At 53.4% G+C, this 22,149-nt stretch overlaps 5 protein-coding genes across 5 annotated transcripts; 1 reads left to right on the top strand and 4 right to left on the bottom strand.

The window, feature by feature from the left end:
* Positions 1 to 901: 901 nt before the first annotated feature.
* EsH8_I_001620 (fatty acid desaturase) lies at positions 902 to 2,972 on the bottom strand (the record flags this gene model as incomplete). Its single annotated transcript, XM_083269033.1, has 4 exons — positions 902 to 1,657; positions 1,719 to 1,883; positions 1,940 to 2,588; positions 2,791 to 2,972. 4 exons carry the CDS (start codon positions 2,970 to 2,972, stop codon positions 902 to 904), a joined length of 1,752 nt encoding a protein of 583 aa, XP_083119471.1.
* Positions 2,973 to 4,985: 2,013 nt separating this feature from the next.
* Positions 4,986 to 6,843, bottom strand: EsH8_I_001619 (cytochrome P450; the record flags this gene model as incomplete). Its single annotated transcript, XM_083269032.1, has 3 exons — positions 4,986 to 5,742; positions 5,805 to 6,569; positions 6,629 to 6,843. The coding sequence occupies 3 exons, from the start codon at positions 6,841 to 6,843 to the stop codon at positions 4,986 to 4,988; spliced, it is 1,737 nt and encodes a 578-aa protein (XP_083119470.1).
* Positions 6,844 to 8,965: 2,122 nt separating this feature from the next.
* EsH8_I_001618 (Zn(II)2Cys6 transcription factor domain-containing protein) lies at positions 8,966 to 10,253 on the top strand (the record flags this gene model as incomplete). The annotated part of the gene is made up of 3 exons (XM_083269031.1): positions 8,966 to 9,089; positions 9,227 to 9,911; positions 10,052 to 10,253. 3 exons carry the CDS (start codon positions 8,966 to 8,968, stop codon positions 10,251 to 10,253), a joined length of 1,011 nt encoding a protein of 336 aa, XP_083119469.1.
* Positions 10,254 to 10,721: 468 nt separating this feature from the next.
* EsH8_I_001617 (fatty acid desaturase) lies at positions 10,722 to 12,484 on the bottom strand (the record flags this gene model as incomplete). The annotated part of the gene is made up of 2 exons (XM_083269030.1): positions 10,722 to 12,213; positions 12,291 to 12,484. The coding sequence occupies 2 exons, from the start codon at positions 12,482 to 12,484 to the stop codon at positions 10,722 to 10,724; spliced, it is 1,686 nt and encodes a 561-aa protein (XP_083119468.1).
* Positions 12,485 to 12,950: 466 nt separating this feature from the next.
* EsH8_I_001616 (polyketide synthase) lies at positions 12,951 to 21,985 on the bottom strand (the record flags this gene model as incomplete). The annotated part of the gene is made up of 4 exons (XM_083269029.1): positions 12,951 to 20,764; positions 20,838 to 21,018; positions 21,087 to 21,563; positions 21,803 to 21,985. 4 exons carry the CDS (start codon positions 21,983 to 21,985, stop codon positions 12,951 to 12,953), a joined length of 8,655 nt encoding a protein of 2,884 aa, XP_083119467.1.
* Positions 21,986 to 22,149: the final 164 nt, after the last annotated feature.

Raw genomic sequence — 22,149 nt, 5'->3', positions numbered from 1 at the left:
ATGTAACAAGTGGCTAGTGCCACAAGCTATTGTAAGTCCCATGATCCTCAGCTGCCAACACATAATTATACGTATCAATAGCACTAATCACGATTACATTCCATACTCAACGGTTGATTATGAATCGACCTGCTTAATTGCACGTATCTTTGCCTAGGTATTACTTCTCTTCCGTCTTGACTGTTACGCACCCTGTTTCGTTGTTTGGACATCGTCCGCTTTATTTTATGTTTCATTGTTTGTCCGCGCTACTTCGTTACTCAATCGTGGTGTTTAACGAAGTCGCCATAGTATTCACTCACCATCTCTATAGCAATCGATAAACTCTATTGGACAAAAACCGCTCCTAGGGGAAAATATGTTAAACACCTCATTTCGATGATGTAATTTTAGCCCTTCCAATGTTGCTTTGTTAAGTACTATCTAATTTAATGAATAACATCGCAGGAAGATTAATTTAGCTTTGCAGAACAAGGTGAATAGACCGACGATGTCGCTTTCAATTTTATGTAGATATGTTTCAGTCTAAGGTCTAGTTGGCTACCTAGCCAAATCTCACGAGGTACTCCCAACCAGTTCCCTATCCTATATACCTTCCCAGGTTTCTTTATTGGACATCCAGTGACATTCATCACATATGCCCTATTGTACATTGAGTAATTTAACTTACTACCGTAGATCCTCCGGTGCTTGTCGTTTGGCACGGATAGAGCTGGGCTGAATTGGGTCCTGGCGACTGACCCCCCACACAAGGCCAAAGACAAAGTTTTAGGTAATATATCTAGCCATTATAAGCTTAAACGAAGCTCCTGTGGAAAATAAAGCTCACAAAGTGCTGGAGCTCGTCGTGGCCGAGAAGCCGCAGTCCAGCAAATACAGCACCTTCGCTGCCACAAGACACCTAGTGCAAGCCACTCTCGCCCGTCTTGGCCATGAACTTCTGGCAGTCAAGCATGATCTTAAGCTGGTCGCTGACCTCCTCGAGGCGGCTCAGAACCTTGCAGTTGCCATCAACAAACCCTAGGATCGAATAGGGGATGCCTGTGTCGTTACAAAACTCGCGCACAAAGACCTGGGCCTTGCGTAGATTATGGCGGGGTAGACGGGGGAAGAGGTGGTGAACGGCCTGGAATTGTAGGCCGCCATGGAACCAATCAAACCAGGCGGGACAGTCAATGTCCATAGTAGTCCGTAGTTGTCGCTGGGGAAAGGACTCTGACTCGCCGAGGTCATTTGTCGACATACCCCAGTGGGAGAGGGTAATTTGGACATGTAGCGGCATTACAATAATATGCGAAATAACAACGAAAGCGATGCGGATGGGCCACGTCGGCAAGGTGCAAAGGACTAGATGGTAGCCGTAAATATACCAGAAGCAGGCCATGAAGGTTATCTCGGTTGGGCGGATCCACCAGGCTTTACTACTGCTCAAGGATGTTGATCTAGTGGAGATGACGTGTAGCCAGGAGAGGAGGTAGAGGTTGAAGCGGGCAATACCCATAAGCGGGTAGTAAGTAAAGCGCTGATATTGGACAAAGAAGTCGGCGGCAGCATCTTGGACAATTATAAAATTGTCATAGTAAGTAGACCGCAGGGACTTAAAGAAGGAAGGACATGTAGAGAAGAAAGGAAGGTTCTGGATGTCTGGGTCGTGTTCCTGTGTTATCGTAGTGTAAGTCAAGGCTACAGGTAAATGTCAAGGGAGCAAGATGGCCTACAGGCATATTGGGAATGAGATGGTGCACGTTGTGACTGCTCTTCCACCATCCCATAGAGAGACCACAACAGAAGTCGGCAATAAATAGGCCTACAAGGGTGTCAAACGTGAAGTTGTGAGTAATAGCTCCGTGCCCAGCGTCGTGGGCCGAGAACATGATCTGGTGCTGTGGGATGGTTAGCACTGAGCACCCGGAAATTTGACCGATGCGCTGCTACTAACCCAAAAGAGACCCAGGAAACAGGCTGAAGTTATGTACCATTCGCAATACAGGGCGATAAGAAAGCTCCCGAAGAGCGTGGAGTATCTGCACATCTCCTTGCCATACTCCAAGTAGGGGCAGTCATAGAGACCGGCATCCTTGATGCGCTCATGCAACAAACGATATTTGGCCTGGATGTCTTGCTGAACAGCAGGGTCAAGAGACGGGTAGGTGTCCAGATCCCTTTCCAAGTTCTGTTGGATGGCCCAGTCATTGTACTCGGTGGAGGTCATGCGGTTTCGGTTCGACAGCACAGGTCCCTCCGGCAAGGTTTTATCGGTCGGGCCGGCATGTGTAGCCAGGCGTCGTCGGATGCCTGTCTCCATCTCGGGTTGGGGCTTAGCTGGAACTAGCTCATCATCGACAGTGCTGCATGTGGATGTAAGGGACGTCCGAGAGGTCCTATCGGAGGCTTCGCTGACGGTGTCATCAGGCGAATCCTCTTGATCGGATAATGGGCATTCGGAAGTATCGATATCTGCAGGCATCGCGTCAAGCTTGCGGTAGATGCCGCCTCTAATTGGCGGTGTCATGTTGACCCAGGGCCCTGCAGGCTTCCGACCGATCCGAAAGGCCTTCATTGTCTGCAATGTGGCGACGGAATGGTACCTAATAAAATGTGATTTGTCAGAGCACTAATTCCACTACGCGCTTGTGAAGCCCCGAATACTTAAAGCGCCCTTTCCTCCATCGGAAGAACAGACAAATAAGCTTAATCATACTTCTGTCTCACCCTTTTCGGTTTCGGGATGCCATCCATAGCCCCCTTAAACTTTGAGGGGGGAAAGAAGGTCAGAAATGATTCACTTACACTTTGATTTCATCCGTGGCATCCCTTCCCAAATGGTGCAGAATTGCTGGCCGACCACCAGGGTGTCTCTCAATCCAGCCATCGAGTCGAAGGACCATTTCGTCGAGGATGAGGATGTGGCTCCCCTCAGCAATCATGCCCTCAACCTCCCGGGGTGAGATGATTCTTGTATCGCGATCCATACCTGCGGGTGCGGCTGTCGCCATCTCGGAAACTCAGGCCTGGTCGGGAGTAGGTTGAGGCTTCAATGAGGCCTGCCTAGGAAACGGGCAACGAAGCAAGTCCGAAGAAGTCGAACCCAATGGACTCCGCAATTGAGATGGACGATGTGGACAAAAGACGGATGAAGGACGACGGGAGCGAAGGGGCCCCAGGGTGGATAAAGAACAACAGATATGGCAGCACATTCGTGTCATACAGGAGATTGCGAACCTGTAAAGGGGACAGGAGAGCGGCGAGGGAATGACAAGAGACCGGGAAAAGGGGAGTAACCAAGGTGGGAAGGGAGGGAAAAGCGGGCATGAGTTTGCTTTGCCGCTATCGCCTTCACACCCCCCTACGAACAAACAACCCAGTCAAAGGCGAAGGGCAATACGCGAATTCTACGCGAGCAGATCAAAAGAGTGTGCGTGTATTTCTCCATGTCCTTCTCTTGGGGTGCCCACTGTTCCTCCGCATAAGCACCAGACGGGCGACATGACGGAATATTGACTCTCTGGACTAGACTGGACTGGGCTGGGCATGGGAGAGTATCTAATCGCTCGCCGTCTGTTCTGTTGGAAGGCTGGCGGCTGTGTAGGAGAGGAAGGTGGAAAGTGTCGTACGGATACCTACGCTACCGATAGGCTGCCAAGCCAAATGTGACAGGACCAGTAGGTTTTGCTCGCACTTATCCCTGGTCAAATGCAGTCAGTACTTGGCAGTTGGTGCTTTTCGCCTCTCTTCCAGCCCCTGCCCTGCCTGCCTTGGATATTGGCATGTATCGTTCACGCTGGAACCCCAATTCTCCAGGCGTCCTTCCTCCTTTTGACTTGTAGCGTATCCTCATCCGTACTCTGTCGTATATCATTGGTAGGAGAATATCCCTCCAGTAGTTCGCGGAGTCGGCCACACCACGGGGGTCGACGCTAGCGTACGGGTGGCAGAAGAATGGGGACGGGAATGAGTGGGATGAGTGGGACGAACCCCAATACCCTTGAAACCCAATATGGAAAGGAACCATGGGCGGTTCTGTTTCTGGTGGCTGTTGCCAATCCCTTTCTGTTTGTTTGTGACATGTCTTGTGGCACATGCGCGTAGCTGCATCATGGCTGCCTGTTGCCAACATTGACACAAACGGACCGGAAAAGAATGGTTCTGGAAACATCCCCCTTAATCGACTCTCTTATCTGTCTCTCTCCCTGGCGCCTGGCTTTGTTCTTGCCCCTTTGTTTTTTTGGCCCCCAAGGTTTACTTTTATTTCCCCCCGAAGTCAGGGTTAGGTGTGATGGTGTGAGCAATTTTGCTACGCATTTGGCAGGTTCTGAGCTCCCGCTTTGCCCGTCTGTTGGCTGCGCCAGCAATTAATTAGATGAAAGCCAGACTTATCCGTACAGTCTCCCGTACCGTCACTGGCCCGTGAGAGACAGGTAATTTGAATCACACATCAGGTGGGTCAATTAAAATTGGACCTCCAAAATGGAGCCGATGCACGAACGAGCCACGGTTGACGGTCTAGCCCCTGGGGAACATAGGGAAACTAGTGCTGTGTACCTTGTAGTGCATGGCCACTAGCAGCACATCCCGCGCCCGTCCTACACTACGTGTGCGGCACAGCGTACTCCACACTGTCTGTTGTGGGGGACAGGTATTGAACTGAATGCCAAGATGGCACCGACTGGCTCTCGGCATCTCGTCAAACGTCTTCCGGTTACCCGCCAATGCTTGCAAGTCCATTTTTCGTGCGAAAGGTTGAAAAGAACATTCACCAATGTCATCATAGTTTTCGTGATTCAGCTATCGGACCCTAGAATAGAGCCCAGAACGTGTAGAAGCAGAGAGTTGGCTTACGGCTTCTGCACTGGGGTAGTGGCCATTTAAATTTATCATTTAAAGATTACTCTTTAAACAGAAACAAAATAAACGGGGCAATCGAGTTTCATCCCCAGCATCACCGTGTTCGCGCCTTATTGAGAAAGAGGCTCTTAATAACCGTTCTACCACAGTCTTTTTAAGCGGACTTTCATATCACGGTCGGGAGGCACGGCCGCCGTTCCGGCGAACCGCGGGTCGTTCATCGCAGGCCGGTTCGATGGTGAGGTGCCGTCCAACATGGTCCACTCCACGAACTCGATCTCGAATCTGGCAACCAGCATAGCTATCGACATCATGATCTCCTGCTTGGCAAAGTGTCTCCCGGGGCATATGGAAATGCCGCCACCTAATGACGCACGTGCGTTAGCGACAATTGAGGCGATACAATTACGAGCTTTGAGGAGTATCGTGCACGTACCGTACGGGAACCACTGGCCCGACCTCCCAGCCATATTAAACTGCGGCATCATCTTCACCGAGCCGTCCTCGCCTATGGCTTCGACATAGGTAACGAATCGCTCTCCCCAGAACACCGACGCCGGATGCCCGTCAGTGGACCACACATGCTCGTCATAGTGCGCGAGCTCCGTGGGTGCCTGGATCAGCGCCCCCCTCTGGAGTTGGTAGCCATCCAAGCTGACCGGCGCAATGATCTCACGCGTGACATTGATGGAGACGTGGAGGCGGAGGGCTTCGGCATAAACTGATTGCAGGAGTGGGAGCACGAGTAGCTTCTGGACGTCGAGACTCCGTTCGCCCGTCACCGGGTCGGTTACGTACGCCGAAAGAGCTTCCTTGCGTACCGATTCAAGCAGCACTGGGTCCCTGGCCACCTCCATGATGGACCATGCGGCAATAGGGATGGTGTTTGCATTCAATCTTCATGTGCACAGGTCAGTACTGGCTGGTCTGGAGCTCTCTCGTCTCGGTAGTAGTCTTACGCGAAAACACCCGTGACGCCCACCACGCCGGCACTGGTTCTGGGTGTGAATTTGCTATCCTTTGCCCATCTGGCCATTTCCCGCAAGAAACGGGAGCCAAAGTGTGGGTCCCAGTCAGCATCCGCGTCCGGGCCGCTCCAGTCGAATTTTGTCCAAGCAGAGTCCAGGTACCGCGCCAGGGCGGACTTGAACCGATCGCTCCTCTTCCACGCCTCTCTGTCTATCCATCTAGGCAGGCCTCGTGTGAGGCTGCCGGTGACCTCGTCGAAGTCCCAGAGCAGAGAGACCAAGTCCGGGGCGATCTCCAAGATCTTGGTGCCGCAAAGCGAGATAATGGCTGCCTCGGCGATGTCCCGCTTCAAGAATTGAAGCATGCTGACTATTTTCCACTCGCCGACATGGAACTTTTCGAGGCGCTTCGAATATTCTCGGTAGTAGGTCTCGGCCAGCATATTGGTGGGTTGCATGCGGGCGAGGTTCTCGTGCATTACGCGGTGCATCCCGGCCCAGTATCGCTCGTCCGACGGCGTCTCCTCCGCCCCTGGCGCCGGCGTCTTGAGGCGACCCGACTTGTCGTTTGCGAATTTGACGACGTCCTCGGGTGAGGCATCCCACACGGTCGCCACCACACGGATCATAAAGGCGTCGGAGCTCATGACAGTGGAGGATTTGAACATGGCCTGGGCATTCTCCGCGCCGGCCACGAGGTAGAGTTTGATAGGGCCTAGGTACATTCGCAATATCTTCCTCCGTTCCAGCGCCGTCCTATGGCGGGAGTGAGCGCTTCCGGTAAACCATTTGACAGCTGGAGTTGCCGTACTTACCCTGCCCGGCGTAGGAATGACTTCATGTCCGTCAAGTACTGGTACGCGTTAGACACATAAGGGACCGTCTCCTTGAGGGGCGGCGGCTGGCTCGAAGTCGACGACGACCGAGATCTAGCGACCAAGGCAACAAGGACAAGCAAGGCGACGGTAGTCCATGCTGGGCGAGCCTCAACAAGTCGCAGCGCCGGCGTCACGAGTTCGTGAAACGACATAGTTGCAGCCAACAAACAGAATTTGCCTCACTGCGTCGGAATGAAGACACGGGCGTGTGCTAGTGGTGGGTGCAAGACAGCAGCATGATTGTTTTTGCGGCCCACGAGTAGATTGGTATTCCGTATTTCTCAAACGTCTTCTTGACTAGGTGACAGGCAGCAAGACCGATACACTAGGTACATCGCGGCAGACAGAGGGGCGTGAAAGGGTGGGTGCCGTCACCGGGCAGGAAGTCGCCGACGTTGCATTCGGAGTGTTCGTCTTATAGTCACAAAAGCGCCGGCCAGAGCACCGACACTTGCTGACACTACACTGTAATCAGCTACTAGGGGATGTCTACATTCAGATCGTGTACACCTGCCAACCACCTAGATGCGGGTGCTAACGCGAAGTCTACCACGACTACCACGACTAGCGATCATCCATGCGCCTCAAGTGTAATTCAATTGGTGGGGTTTTTCATACCAACAAGGTGTTGAGACGTAGCCAATGCATGGTAAGTGCATAACGCCGGTAACTGGATTTGTATTTCTGTTTAAATTATAAATGTACGCCACAGTATTCGTACTAGTGGGCGGGATCCTACCCTAGGAACGGCCCGGGATCTAAGGGATAGCTCACTAGCTCGGCACAGTCATGCCGCTTTGCTGCTTGGGGCATACAGGGTCCGTATCATAGACACACAAACTCGGGGGCGAACTGTCGGTGTTTTCCCCTTTTTACCATGCATCACTACTTCGGACAGTGCAACCCAATTACCTACTACTGTGATATGCGTAAATTCTTAACCCCTTGAGCCGACCCACATGCAATGGCCATAGTTACTGTGCTCCCCGGAAGTGCGGCAGAGGCATGAGAAAACTGGAGGAAGGTGGGTGACTTTGTTTGTTTCTCGGGGACTACGAAATGATCCAAGTGAAAAACAACAAAGATAACTAAGTGAAGCTCAATGTGAAGCAATTTTGGTGACAACCTCATAATGCGTCTATTTGGTGGTCATCCAGGTGACTGGAGGGTACTTCACTCAAAGTGCATGTGCATATAGGTGTGGTCTATGTTCCGATAGCTAACTAGTATGGTAAAAGGACTGATGCGGCATAGCGAGACTTGATAAAGGCAAAGCCTCTCACGTCGCGACATATTAGACCATACTTCATCGCTGATCTTGAATAATATTGCCGAGGGACATTGCGTAAATGGATACAGGGTGGAATGTGGCAGGAATATAAAGGGGTTAGAAAGATATTTTTGAAATCCTTACCTGGATTAATTAGGACAATACCCGTGTGGTAAGGGGGGGGAAACCTTGTCCTAGCGGGGAGAAGCCGCGGCGGGACCTACCCCTTAGATCCATGCCTGATACGACATCCCTGTACTGGGGTCGTTCGCGTTGGTTGTGACGTGCTGCTGGCTGCTTCCCAAGAGCTCCTCTTCGCCCGAGAAGGCTCGCTTCTCATTACGGCAATTTGCTGACACTACAAAGGAGAAAATGAACGGAACTCACTACCATGTTAGGTGCAGATATACATGTGCTGCTCAACGCGCCCACCCGACAGGTCGCCCTCTCGGTTAAGGAACCAAATGCGGACCCCGGGAAGCAAAGTGGTTGGCTGGTCGTCTTCATATCTTCATGCATCCATGGCACAATGTTACATGCGGTCCCTATCCTCGCTGACATCTCAACACTTGCTGCAACTTGATTAGCTTGGGTGCATGTAAGGTGGGAGACATCGGCTCATATGCAGATCCAAACCACCATCACCACATCGTCAGCACGACCCATATATATCAAGATTGTTCAGTGGCTAAGTTCTCCGCAAGGCTTGGACAGAGAACTTCGGCCTTTGCACTCTGCGCCCCTGTACGTAATACAATAACCGGCATTGAACTAGCTAGTGACATATCCCAGGTACATAGGTCTAAAGCACCCACAGTTTTCTCACTCATATACTATAGGAGAGAGACGCGCCCCGCTCGAACCACCCCCCACCCACCCTCCCTTTAACCCGTTTGCTTAAGGCGATGAAGATAAGCAGGCACAGACATGCCAGGTTTTTCATTAATAATGGTCCAGGGTTCGCCGACCGGGCCTTCGTCCTGCAAGACCAAAACAAAAGAAAGATGTCAACGTCGCACCGTCGGTCCTGCGATCGCTGCCACCTGCAAAAGGTGAGGTGTCTCCGCAATCCCCAGAGCGATTCGTGCGCCCGGTGCGTGAAAGCTGGAGCACCTTGCAACTACAGTTGTGAGTAGTCAACATTGAAACATCAGATTTCACAAGACGAAAGGGACGACGGAGAGGAATGAAGAGAGCCAGCTAGAGGCTCCAATTCCATCTCACCGTACAATGTTTCCCTCTTGCTAATACATCATACAAAACAGTAAAGCAGAAGTCCGGCCGACCTCTCACCAAACCGCCCCCACACTCGCGGTCCCGATCATGGGGATACAGCCAGGAAGACGATTCAGCTTTCGCCGCCGGGCCCTACCGATCAGTAGCGCCGCCACAACCGCCACTGGCTTCCATCGCCGTGGAGATGCTTGAAATGGAAATGGATGATAATGGCATACCGGCCACGGTCAGCTCTGGCACCGGCATGGCCACCGACATGGCATTTTCGGAGAGCCTCGCTGGCTGGGATTTGAGCTTTCTCTCATCGGAAAAATCGTCGTCTTCGACCCTCTGTCACCCGGAGGAGTCAATCGCGTCCGAGATCACCAGCAGCAGCGCTGGAAGTTCCGAGTCGGTAGCGACGGGAGGGAGTGGTAGACATCATCGCAACGGCAACAACCATCGATATGAAGGTGACGCCAATCATTCGGCTTATCGACAGACGGGTAACCAGCTAGAGGTGCTGTCTGAACAGCTCACCGTGCTGAGCGCTCGCATACTCCGCTCCACCCGCCTCATCACCTGCCCCGGCAGTCCAATCCTGACAGTGACCTCGCCACACGTAGAGGGGCTGTTCGAAGCCACAAGTACTCTCATCACCATAGTTGACAACCTGGGGCAATGCCATGCCACCTCGACGCCCAGCCGGTTAGAGGGGTCGAGCCCAGAGTCATCGTCAGTCCCGGGCTCAAACGAGCGACACATTAGAGTGGATCGCAGCGTGGTGTTTCTAATTCTATCATGCCATCAAAGACTACTCGGCGTCTTTGAGGCGATGTGTCTCTCCATTCAAGAGAATCTACACCCCATAGCAGGAGCCACCCCCAGCTCGAGCGCGTCGTCCAGTCAGAGCCGTGCCACCCCAGCAGAAGGGCAGAGCTTGGCGGCTGGGACGAGGACGACCCCGACGCCGACAGCGTGGGAAACTCACTCAGCACCCGCACTGCACGACGGAGGCGTCCCTTCAATGGCGCAGTTCGCCATGGTCCTGCAGCTGCTGAGCCACCTTCTCAATAGGCTGGACCGCGCCTTTGGCCCCGTTTCCGAGGGTGCGGGTTCGTTAGAAAAGACTCCAGATTCAATAGCTCACAGCAGTGTCGAAAGGTATGGTGACCCTGGGAGTGGGTTAAAGCCCGCTGATGAAAGGTGGGAACGGCTCCAGGAAGCGGGCGAAAACGCGCGGGACCTCGCGACCGGCTGGTTCGCCCATCAAACGGGAACGTCAACACCGCACGCCTCATTCGGCATGCTAGATATTGCTCGTGGACTTGTGGATGGCGTGAGAGACCAGCACGCTACCTTGCGCCAGAAAATCGTAGGCTTGCAGAAGCGTATTGAACAATCAAGGAGCTTATAGAAGGGCGATCTAAATGTGCAACTTGGTCTAGCTTAGCTCATTTACATGCCGACGTTATTTAAATCTTCTAGGCAATGTAGAAATACCATACATACACATAGAGACACGGGACGCTGCTGTCAGTGTAGTCAGTGGTTATGTGTGTGAAGATGACCCCCGCGACTTGCGACTTGTCTCTGACACTTGGCAAATATAGCGGCCTGCCTTGATACTTCCCCGAGAGCACCAACTACCTTTTCGTTACCGTCCACAAAACCATACAAGGCGTAGGGAATTCCTACGTCATTGCAGAACTCTTGTACCAAATTTTGCGCACGGCGAAGGTTGTGCCGTGGGATGCGAGGGTAAAGGTGATGGATCGCTTGAAACTGCAAGCCGCCATGAAAGAAATCGAGCCATTCGGGACAGTCAACGTCCATGGTAGTCCGGAGCATTTTCTGGGGAAACGATTCTTTTGGGCCGAGGTCGGCGGTACTCATGGCGAAGTGTGAGAGGGTAATCTGCACATGGAGTGGGAGCACAACCATATGGCTGATTATGCAAAATACGAGTCGGTCCAGGTTGTCAGGAATGGACTTGTACACGATCCCGTAACCGTACCAGGACCAGAAGAAGACTTGGCCAACAATTTCGAGGTGCCTGTGCCACCATGCCGGGCCCTTTCGAGGAGCCTGGCCCGTCAGCAGATATTCCCAAGAGAGGCGGTAGAGGTTGAATCGCCCAAAAGCCAGCAGAGGGTAGTACGAGTACTTCTGGAACTTGACGCAGAATCGTGCCACGGCATCGTAGTCCATCATACGGTCGTAATACGTGGACCGCAGGCCGGCTAAGAATCGATGTGAAACGGCCAAAAATGGCAAATATTCGACATCAGGATCGTGCTCGGGAGAATTGGTGACAATATGATGTATGTTGTGACTCTTTTTCCACCAGCCGAGGGATAAGCCCCCCATAAAATCAGCAATAAAAATACCGAGGACGCTATCTATATGGAAGTGGTGGGTGATTCCTATATGGCCAGCGTCATGGGCGGCGAACGACATTTGATGCCAGAATGCACCCATGCATACCGCACTGGGTATATACCAGCCCCAATGCAGGAAGAGCAGCATTCCGGCGAAGAGCATGGAATATCGGGAGACTTCAATAGCATATGCCACATAGTTGCAGTCGTAAAGACCCTCAGCTCTGATACGGTCATCAAGGCAACGATACTTAGCCACGATGGTGTCCTGGGTGGCGTGATCTAGGGCGGGGTACGTCTCGAGGTCGAGAGTAATTTTTTGTTTCGTCACCAAATCTAGGTGTGCCATCGCATCATCCTGCGGGTCGGAAGAAACAGACGATATGGAGGACGAGCTAGACGCAGTGGCTCTGGTGCTTCTTTGTCGGCGCATTGCGCCAGGGCTATCGAAGTTTTCAAGGATGCTCGAGTGGCTGCAAGAGGCTGAAGAAGGGTTGCTGTCGGTATCGTACTGAGAATCGGACTCGGCATCCCTGTCGTCAGAGGGTGTGCTAAATGTGCCACCCTGAATAGGTGGGACGAAATTCTCCCATCTGCCCTGGATGGTTCCGATGCGGTAGCGGCTCATGCGTCGTTTTGTTTCGACCGAGTGCAGACTAGCATTACATGACAAGTTAATGGGTGCTCAATGCCATTTAGGAGTCAATTCGTCAAGAGGAACGGGATGACGAACGCGGTGACCTCGTCTGTGGCATCTCGGCCGACCATGTGCAAGATTGACTTCTCGCCACCCGGGTGGTAGGGAATCCACGCATCAGCCTTGACGACAAACTGGTCGAGGATAAATAACTTGCGGCCTTGGGCAATCAATGCCTCGACGTCCCTCCTGGACAAGATCGGGAGTGTTTCTCTGTTCGTTTCGTCCATGGCCGGCCAACGACGCAGTGAGCGTGTGATGGTAGTTGTGATAGGAACGGACGCGCTAAGGGAGCGGTGAAGTTGGCCGCCGAGTTGAGTTCAATCGAATTGACAATAAATGTTACCAGTAGGTCTGTTATCTAAGGACATGGATGCTATGCAGGGGTTGCGCTTTAGTTGATTTTCATTGGATGGATAGATGAACAGGTACAGGGTGTCCTACGGGCGGCCGACCTTCCGTGGCTAAACTGCCCCCCACACCCCTCTCCCAAGGGTAATGTGATATGGATAATACCGGTACAGCGTCGCTTAAACAGTGGATGAAGATGCAAAACTAGCTAGGCACATAAGCAGGTTATGTACATAGTCGTCCAAACGACAAGATTACTGTTAATGTGCAGCTACTCCATACAAACGTGTTTCCTTGCAAACTGTGTCATAAGCACCATTACTCTCAATTTTGGGTACCCAGCCCTCACGAATGCTCCCTTTTTAGCGATCCGATCGGTAGCACCTGTCCGGTCTCCACTGCCCGGGTCATGACGGTCGCCACACTCTTCTTCAACCCGACGCCTTCGGCCTCCCGCAGCCACTTTTCCATTGGCCATAACGCAATTGGGTGGCCCGTCTCTTCGCGGTACCTCTCAGGCATATCCCGGGGCCGGAAGCCGCGTTCGCCGCAGTAGTTTCTTATGACTACCCGTGCTGCTGCTTCCGTCCCTGGCGCTTGCACCGCCTCGAGGGCAGCCACCACCATTCCCTCAGCCACGTCAGCCACATCAACTAATTGCAGCACATGGTCACCCAGGCACTGTTCTAGCTCCGGCACGGCCCGAAGCTCCCGGCTGTAGCGGTCTAACGCCGCTAAGAAGCCAGTGTCTCTCGCCCCCTCCCCAACAAAGTGCACGGAACGGTGTATCGTGACCGGTACGTCAACCGCCGCTCGCTCAAGAAGAGCCTCGCTAGCCCATTTGGTGGCCGTGAGGCCCACGAATTCGGCGTTTTCAATGTCATGCGGAGGCCGCAAGTGAGCCGCCGAGATCTCACCAAGTTCGGCGATGCCGCCATTGCCCTCGAGCGCCGCTACTGCTGACGCCGAGACATAATGCAGAGGCACATGCCGAGGTGCCGCCATGGCAAGCAAGTGCTGCGTTGAGCCCACGTTCGCCGCTCGCAACTCACCATACGTCTTCATTATGTTGCCGTCCACGCCAAGGTGGAGGATGACGTCGGCTACCCGCGCGAGGTTGGCAAAATCTGCCGTTGACAGCCCAAGCAGGGGCTCCGTAAGGTCACCTGCGTATTCGTGCACCTTGTCATGCTGAATGCTGACACGACGAGGCTTGCGCTGGAGGTCGGAACGGATGGCGATACAGTGGACCTCGTGGACGCGGTCGTCGGCGACTAGCTTGCGCAGTACCCATGAACCGAGGAATCCTGTCGCGCCCGTGATTACGACGCGTCGGCCGTGCGGAGTGCTATCATTGAGGCCGCTGCCACCACCCCGCGGCTCGTCTGACTGAACGCTGGCCGGGATCAACTTGAGCACCTCGGCGCCTAGCGTGGCGAGCTCCTTATCCCAGTCCATGACTACCTGATTGGCCTCCATCTCAGCCGTCGCATCCTTCTGCTGACCTTGTTGCTGACGACGGCGCTGCGCCAGGGCGTCTCTACACAGCTGCACTGTTGAGTTGTTGCCCAGCACCTTCAGCACCGGTACTTCGACGCCCACCTCCTTGAGAAACCATGAGCGCACTTGCACCGCAACCAGCGAATCAATGCCGAGATCAACCACGCGTGTGCCCTTGTCGATCTGACTGGGCTCAATCTGAAGGATGTTTCCAAGCATACTTGCAAAGCAATCACCAAAAACTTCCAGCGCTGCATCCTCGTTCTCTGCTGCAGCAAGGAGGTTCTCAACGCTTTCCATCTTCTGTCTCCCCTGCTGCCCTTCCGCGCCCTGACCGCCGTCCGCACCGGCGCCCTGTTCATTCTCCCCAACGAGATAATGCCAAAGCCGCGGGTTCTCTCGCCAAAAGGAAGCAGTACCTCTTTTCAGGCCAGTGATGATCTCGCCATTGCCAGACTGTTGCACCCGGGGCCTCCCCTCGATGATCGCCTCGGCCAGCATATCGTGCAGATCCGCTTCAGCGAGAGGCATGAGTTTGTGTCGCAGCCCCGCTTCAATATCGTCGCTCGCGCGATGGACATAGCCGAGACCTACCATCATGGCGATGTGCACAACCGAGGCAGGCAGCTCGCGTCGTCGCCGCTGCTCGACGAGGCCTGTCATGAAACTGTTCGCTGCGCTGTAGGCTGCCTGACCGGCGTTACCCATGACGCAGGTGAGCGAAGAGAAGAGGACAAAAAAGTCCAGGGTTGAGTTATCGTAGAACAGCTCATCCAGGTACTGGCTCCCCTGTACCTTTGGTGCGAGCACGGCGGCGAAGTCAGCCCAAGTTGCGTTAATAAACAGACGGTCTCGCAACACCATAGCAGCGTTCATGACGCCTCCCATAGAAGGCATGGTGGACTTTATGTCTCGGTAGACAGCCTGCAAGGCGTCACGGTCCGAGATGTCAAGCGAGACGATGCGGAGCTTGGCGCCCTTCTGGGACAGGTGGTCGACAACGTCTTGCGACAACCGAGGGCTCCGGCTGCAAACGACAATATGCCGTGCACCGTTGTCGACCATCCATGCGCATACCGACTGACCAAGATCGCCAGTGAGACCAACAAGAAGATACGTCTTATTTGCTGAGAATAGACCATCGTGATCGAGGAAACGCGCCTTGACCTCAGATATCGTAGCCTTGCCCCAGTCGATAACAGCCGCAGAACTCAGGCTGTTAGACCTGATACCAGGGACTTGATCTATACTGATCGCTCGGACATTGCTAGTATATGATCTTGGCGTACCCGGAGGAGTGCTTCGTGCGGCATGCAGGTGCTGCTCAATAAATTCACGCAAGGCGGCATGACTGAAAGAGAGAGACAGGTTTCCATCAATTCCCAGGGAAGGTCTCAATGAAACTGTTCTTGAGGAAGGTAATGAGTCAAGTATAAGATCGTTGAGGGCATTGTTTACTGGTTGTTCTAGGTTGACAAATGCCTTGGTATCCGCCGGCTGGATAAGCTGTAGGTGTCTTCGCGCGATGTACGGATGGACGAAATGGATGCCTTCGCTTGCATCCGTGGGATTAGAGGTGGTGAAGAATACGTCGGGATGGTTCCGTCGAGCAGCAACCGTGTTAATGGTTTCGGCAAAATGTTCGCCGACCCCGTGAACCCATAATTGACCATTGATGCCGACTAGGATACTTTCCGCAAGTAAAACATCCAGTAGTTGCCCTAGTTGCTCACAATCATCTGCATGGTCCCCAAGCCAGCGGAAAATGCTGGCCTCCGGCACACTCACCATCGAAGCGTTAGTGTCAGATAAGGCGAGCACCTTGTCTCCCGATCTCGGATCACGCCCAATGCACAACACGGTTGGACATCCATCAGATGTTGTCAGGATACATGCTGATGATGCCAAAACTCGCAGCTGGATTCTCTTGTCCTGCTTGGCCGTCATGAATTTTGACTCTTGTAGCTGAAGCGCCCCGTCGCAGCTGACAACTTTAATGGATAGGTCTGTATCCTTGACCGAGACTTGCTGAACGATGGATCCTTTGGCCGAGTGGAGGCGGCGATTGAGTAACTCATCAGGACTTACTCGGGGGATGTACAGGGCCCCATCCTCCGCCATAGAAAGTTCAGGTTCATAAGTCCATAGGGCTTGAGCTCCCTCCGGGCGATCCGGAACAGCTAGTCGGAGGAGCATCGTGGCGAATATTTCTGGGTCTGATGTCTCGGCGGATGCCAGGTCAAGGAACTGAAGCTTCGTGGTCGGGCTTTCAGCCCGAATAGAACGGCCCCAGCCGACAGCCATGCTGGCGTAAGGTTCTCTTCCATCGACCGCGCCGTGTGTCACCCACAGGATGATGCTTGCATTGCGAACAATTTCTTGCAGTGCCTCAAACCTTTCCTCTTGCATAGCCTTGAAGATGGGCGCTTCCAAGTCGGCGAGGAGGAGAACAGCGATGCCCGGAGCGGCCTTAATGCCCCTCGTGGGCAATTCGTCTAGACTCGCAGCCGTTGTGACGCGGGTGAACTTGGGAATAAGTATTTCACTTGTTTTTGATGCCACGGTACCGGCGCCAACGATCAAGATCTCATCCATGAGAGGCAGTGGCGTGTTGACCGTCAGTGGCTTAGCCAACGGCTCCCGCAGCATATTGACGGCGTTATCGACTGCTTGCGACATCATTACACTGAAGAGGGATGTCTCGACGGTATCGATTCCCGAAAATCCTGTGGTTTTCAAAACTCTGTTCCATTGTTCGACGCTAATCGTGGGTTTCCACACGCGGTCGTCGTCGATGCCCAAAAACCATCCCGGAAGCGTACCCATGGTTAACTGCGCGGGGGTGTAGTCGGATGTGATTTCCAGGAGCAATAAATGACCGCCAGGACGAAGAAGCTGCCGACAATGTCGCATCGTGTCTTCCAGTCGCCGGGTAGCGTGCAGAACATTTGATGCGATGATGAGGTCGAAGCCGGCGCCTTCGAAGCCCTGCGCCACAGGATCATTCTCTACGTTGAGTGTTTTGAAGACCATGCGATTGGAACCCTTGTACGGCTTGAAGATGCTACGGGCTCTCTCGAAGAATCCAGGCGAGATATCTGTGTAGGTGTAGGATGTGAAGCGGCCCTGTAAAGCCCCAAGGACGCCGTGGGTAGCGCCGCCTGTGCCCGCACCGATTTCAAGTACCTTCATATGAGGATACCGATGACCAAGCTGACCCGTCAAAGTAGCAAAATCTTGATTTGCTTCACGGCAGCCCAGTCCCTCCGTGTACAAACGGTCGAGCATCCCATCCTGCATCATGACTTGCAAGGCTGGGACGTTGCCGCGGAGAATGCCAAGTAGATTCTCGCCCACGGCCTGGACAATCTGCAGATCGATCTGCCCCGGATTCTTTGAACGCCAATCATTCAACATATCCTCTGTGTCACTCGCCCACTCCGGGCACAGCGATGGATGGTCTCCAGCGTCGACCTGTGGAATCAGGTGCTCCATCACCCAGGTTACCAAGTGTCTATGATTCCATGCCATGGATGGAAGCTCATCCGAGCTAATATCGCGTATTTGCCTTAGGTAGAAGTATGCGGATCGGTCAATGAGAGTGCCGAGTGCCTGTCTTTCCCTCGAAATCACCACGCGGCGACTTGGCTCGATCCCGTACGCCGCATCGCGCACCCACTCGTGTCTTGCGTAGAGGTTTCGTTCGCCTTGTCCCAGACCTGGAGTTGCGAAGCAAGTCAAGACTGCCCCTCGTATCTGGATCTCGCCGTGTCCATCGAGCGCGCAAAAAACGTCAACGTCACCAACGATGGTCTTGGCATCTCCCGCCGTAACGCTGCAGTCTGCTGTCTTCGGGCCCAGCGGCGGCGGCTTAGGAGAGTAACTACCATCTACACCGCTGGTATTGATGCGGATACAGTCAATGTGTGTCGGAAGGTAGGGCGCCCAAAGACGTCCATCGCCAGGATACGAAAAGGCGGCCAAGAGACTATGGAAAGCCGCATCGAGCGAGCCGGGATGGAACTGGAGCGTTTTCAGTGTCTCCGGGCTGCCTATAGTTACGGAAGCCATGTTGAGTCGTCGATCGACCGTCTCAGGGAGGAAATCAAAGGAATACTCTAGGCCGTGTTGGGAGTAGCTTTTGTACAGTCGTTCGAGGTCAAGTCTCTCCATGGGGAGCTGGGGTTCGATCCGAGAGGGGAGAGTATCATGATGGGCATCGCCAAACGTGAGGGTGGCGCGACCGGTGAAGTTGAGCCTATCGCTAGTCTGTATATTCTGGTCGTCTGCCTCCATTGGGCCGCTATAACACGCAAACTCGGCCGTGGCGGAGGACGGCGAGCGGCTATTGATGCGGATGTGGAACGTTACGTCGGTACCAGGCGAGTTCTCACTCAGCGTTATGGCCCGAATGAATTCGAGTTGATGAAGCTCCACAAGGCACAGCGGCTGTTTCTCTTCGACAAGTCGTACAGCTGCCTCATACGCCATTGCCACGTAGCCGGTGGCGGGGAACAGCACTTCTCCCTGAAACACATGTCCACGCGCCCAAGGCATCTCGTTCAGCTTGAAGACCTGGCGCCATTGCATCTCGCGCCTGTCTTGCTCACCCAAAGATGTGGCGTGACCAAGAAGCTCGTGAACCGGTTCAGATCTGGTCCGGAAAGCCTTGGACTTTCGCGACTCCTTCCACAATACTCTTTCGTGGTCCCAGCAGTAGCCTGGCAGGGTCTTCAGGAGTCTTGGTAATGTTTCGTCACCAAAAAACGCCTTCCGGATGCCGTCAAAATCTATCTGAGGCTTGGGGCACATGAACTTTTCCCATACAAAGCCGAGTGCGTCCCCGAAGCTTTCAAGGGCATTTGTGCCGCGCTTGAGAATACCAGAATATGGTAGGACTTGCGTTGTTAGCGCCTTGATCATCTCGGATGAAGGACCTTTCAGGCTAGGATGCGGGCCAACCTCTAGCACGAGATCGTGGCAATGCTCCTCTGTGATGGCCCGCTGTACAGCTTGCGAGAACAGCACCGGCTTGGTCATGTTGTCTACCCAATACTGGTCTGCGAGGACGCCATTCTGATTGAGCGAGCGGCTACGTCCATTAGACCCATATACACTCGAGTACCATGTGCATTTGCGGGGACCATCCCTCACATTGATGTTGCACTTGCGCATGGATTCGAAATACGGCTCCGAGCAGGGACGCATGTGATGCGAGTGATAGGCGGTATCTACCAGCAAGAATCGTGCAAATGTTCCCTGCTTATCGAGGTATTCCTTCGCCCTATCAATGGAATCTGCGTCGCCTGCAAGCGTGCAGCTCAACTGGGAGTTGCTTGCAGCAACGCTAATCTTTCCATCGTCGAATTCGCTACAGAAGGCGGCGGCTTGATCGAAGGACAAACCGACGGCCATCATCTTGCCTTGCTGACCTTCTGGACCTTGCGCCAAATGGGCGTGTAAGCCTCGGTAGTAGGCTATGCGGATAGCATCACGTGCATCAAGGTAGCCCGCCGCATAAGCCGCGCCAATCTCGCCCGAGGAGTGGCCAACGACAGCGCTGAAGGATATGCCGGTCGTACGGAGAAGATCAACCATGGCGACCTGTAGAGCTGTACAGAGGGGCTGCGATATGGCGGCCAGATGAACTTGAGAGGTCTCGGGGGGCGCAGATAGCTCCCCTGACAAGGTCCAGTCCGGCCTGTCAGGCAAGTCGTCGAGAGAGCGCTGCATACTGTCTATGCTGTCCCGGAAAACGACTGATGCGGCCATCAGCTGCTTTCCCATCGTGGGCCATTGTGCGCCCTGTCCAGTAAATATGCCCAAAATTCGCAGAGGGAGCGTTTCCGGGATTATCGGAGCGCGTGAACAGCTGGCGAGCTTGCCCTTAACCAGTTTTTGAGCAAGTTGAGACGTTTCCGTTGCGGAAAAAGACGCTCGGAAAGGAAATTCAGACCGGAGCGACAGCGTATAGCCAAGGTCGGCTAGGTTGGTGTCCGGGTGCTTCAGTAAATGCTCACCAAGTGCGGTTGCTGCCGAGGCTAGGGCCTGGGATGAGTTTGCCGAGAGCACAAAGGGGGAGCCAACGTGTGTTATTGAGCCTTCTTCGTGTGCATCTTCCAACAGTTGCGGGAGAGGGCAGGTGTCAGTGCTCATTGGAGGCCAGCTCTCGAGGATGGCGTGCCCGTTTGTGCCACCAAATCCGAAGCTATTGACAGACACACGTCGAGGCACACCGGGTGGGAGAGCTGGCCACGGTGTTGTTGCTGTCGGCACACGTAGATTATTGTAGAATGGCTCTATCTTGGGGTTGAGCCGGCTGAAGTGTAGATTTTGCGGCACGAAGCCATGTTGTAATGCTAGCGAGGCCTTCAACACGCCTGCCAAGCCTGCGGCTCCTTCAAGATGACCGATTATCGTCTTTATCGAACCAACCAGCAGCTCTTCGTTGTCATCGGCACGGTAGGTGCTCCCCTTGTCTCTGGGAAAAAACACTTGCTGGATAGCTTCCGCCTCAATGGGGTCGCCTGCTGGCGTGCCAGTGCCGTGGGCTTCGAAATATTGTGGCCGGTCTTCCGATTTTGTGAGATTCAAACCGCATTTGGCGTACGTAGCCTTGATCAAAGACGCCTGGGCTTCTGCACTCGGAACGGTAAGGCCTAAGGTAAGAGTTGAAGTACGGTTAGCAATAACAAACAACATAAGACATGCCGTTGGCGGTAAGAAACTTACCTGAAGTTCGACCATCCTGGTTAACACCCGTCTCACGAATGATACACTCAATGTGGTCGTTGTCGGCGATAGCTTGGCTCAGCGGCTTTAAGACCACCGCCGCAAGACCTTCTCCACGGGTATATCCATCCACGCTCGCGTCCCACATACGAGAGCCACCGCTGGGCGAAAGCATGTGCAACTGTCATTTCAGTTTGAGCCGTTGTTTCCAGACAAGGTAGATTACGCTGAAAAGGTGACATAACATACCTTTGACTCCGCGATGAACATTTCAGGTCCTAGTATCAGATTTGTGCCAGCCACGACAGCCATCTTAGCCTCGGAGCTTCTCAGAGCCTGTACCGCCTGGTGTAAAGCTACCATACTTGAGGAACACGCCGTGTCGATCGTCAACGAAGGGCCTCTCCAGTCGAAGAAGTACGAGATACGGTTCGCCATGATGGAGAGGGCAATACCAGAAGCAGCATACAGCGGCATATTATCTGGGTCGCTGAACAGAAGATGTGTATAGTCACTATTCATCATACCGACGAAGACAGCAGTGGGTGAGCCGCGCAACTGTTGCATCGAGTAGCCTGCCGACTCGACACCCTCGTAGACGGTCTCTAGAAGCACCCGTTGCTGTGGATCCATCGCCTCGGCTTCTTTGGGGGAAATTCCAAAAAAGTTGTGGTCAAAGACCCGATGGTCCTCCTCGAGAAGATAAGCATGTTTAACGTTCGTACTCTGCGCGGTCCTAAATTTTAGCGACTGTAACAACGGCAGGTCAAGGAAACATCAACTGATAGTCCATCCGCAACCCTGAGTCCAATGAAATTCAGACATGAAATGCAGAGACAGAAGGGGTTGAGCTTAGAATAGAATTTTCTATCGAAACTCCAATCTAGAGCGCGCATTGTCGTCATTGCAAGAGATACAGAGAAGACACGATCCTAAGAAATCTTGCACTGGTCGAGAAAACTCACCCCATGATGTTCACCATCTTCATGGTAGAAACCTTTGTAGTTGAACCTACTGGCTGGGATTTCTTGTAAAATATCGCTGGGGTCTCTCAGCAGATCCCATAGCTTGGAAGGAGATGAGGCCCCACCGGGGAAGCGACAACTACACCCGACGATGGCGATAGGCTCGGATTTGAAACTCTCCATTGTGCTATGGGTTTTCCTACCCTAGGGGTATTTTGATGAGAGTCCAGATCGCCTAGAAAATTTCAAAGTTAGGTAACTTATATGGGCAGACAAACTTATAACTAAACTCGGGTTTCGCGTTGAAATTCAGTATGGCTCTTTGACGTATACAACCCCATATTCTA

This window comes from Colletotrichum jinshuiense, chromosome 1 (genome assembly GCF_051148585.1).
Source record: "Colletotrichum jinshuiense chromosome 1, complete sequence".
NCBI lineage: Eukaryota > Fungi > Ascomycota > Sordariomycetes > Glomerellales > Glomerellaceae > Colletotrichum > Colletotrichum jinshuiense.
Note: the sequence above shows the minus strand (reverse complement) of the source record. Positions and strands in the feature narration are given on the sequence as shown.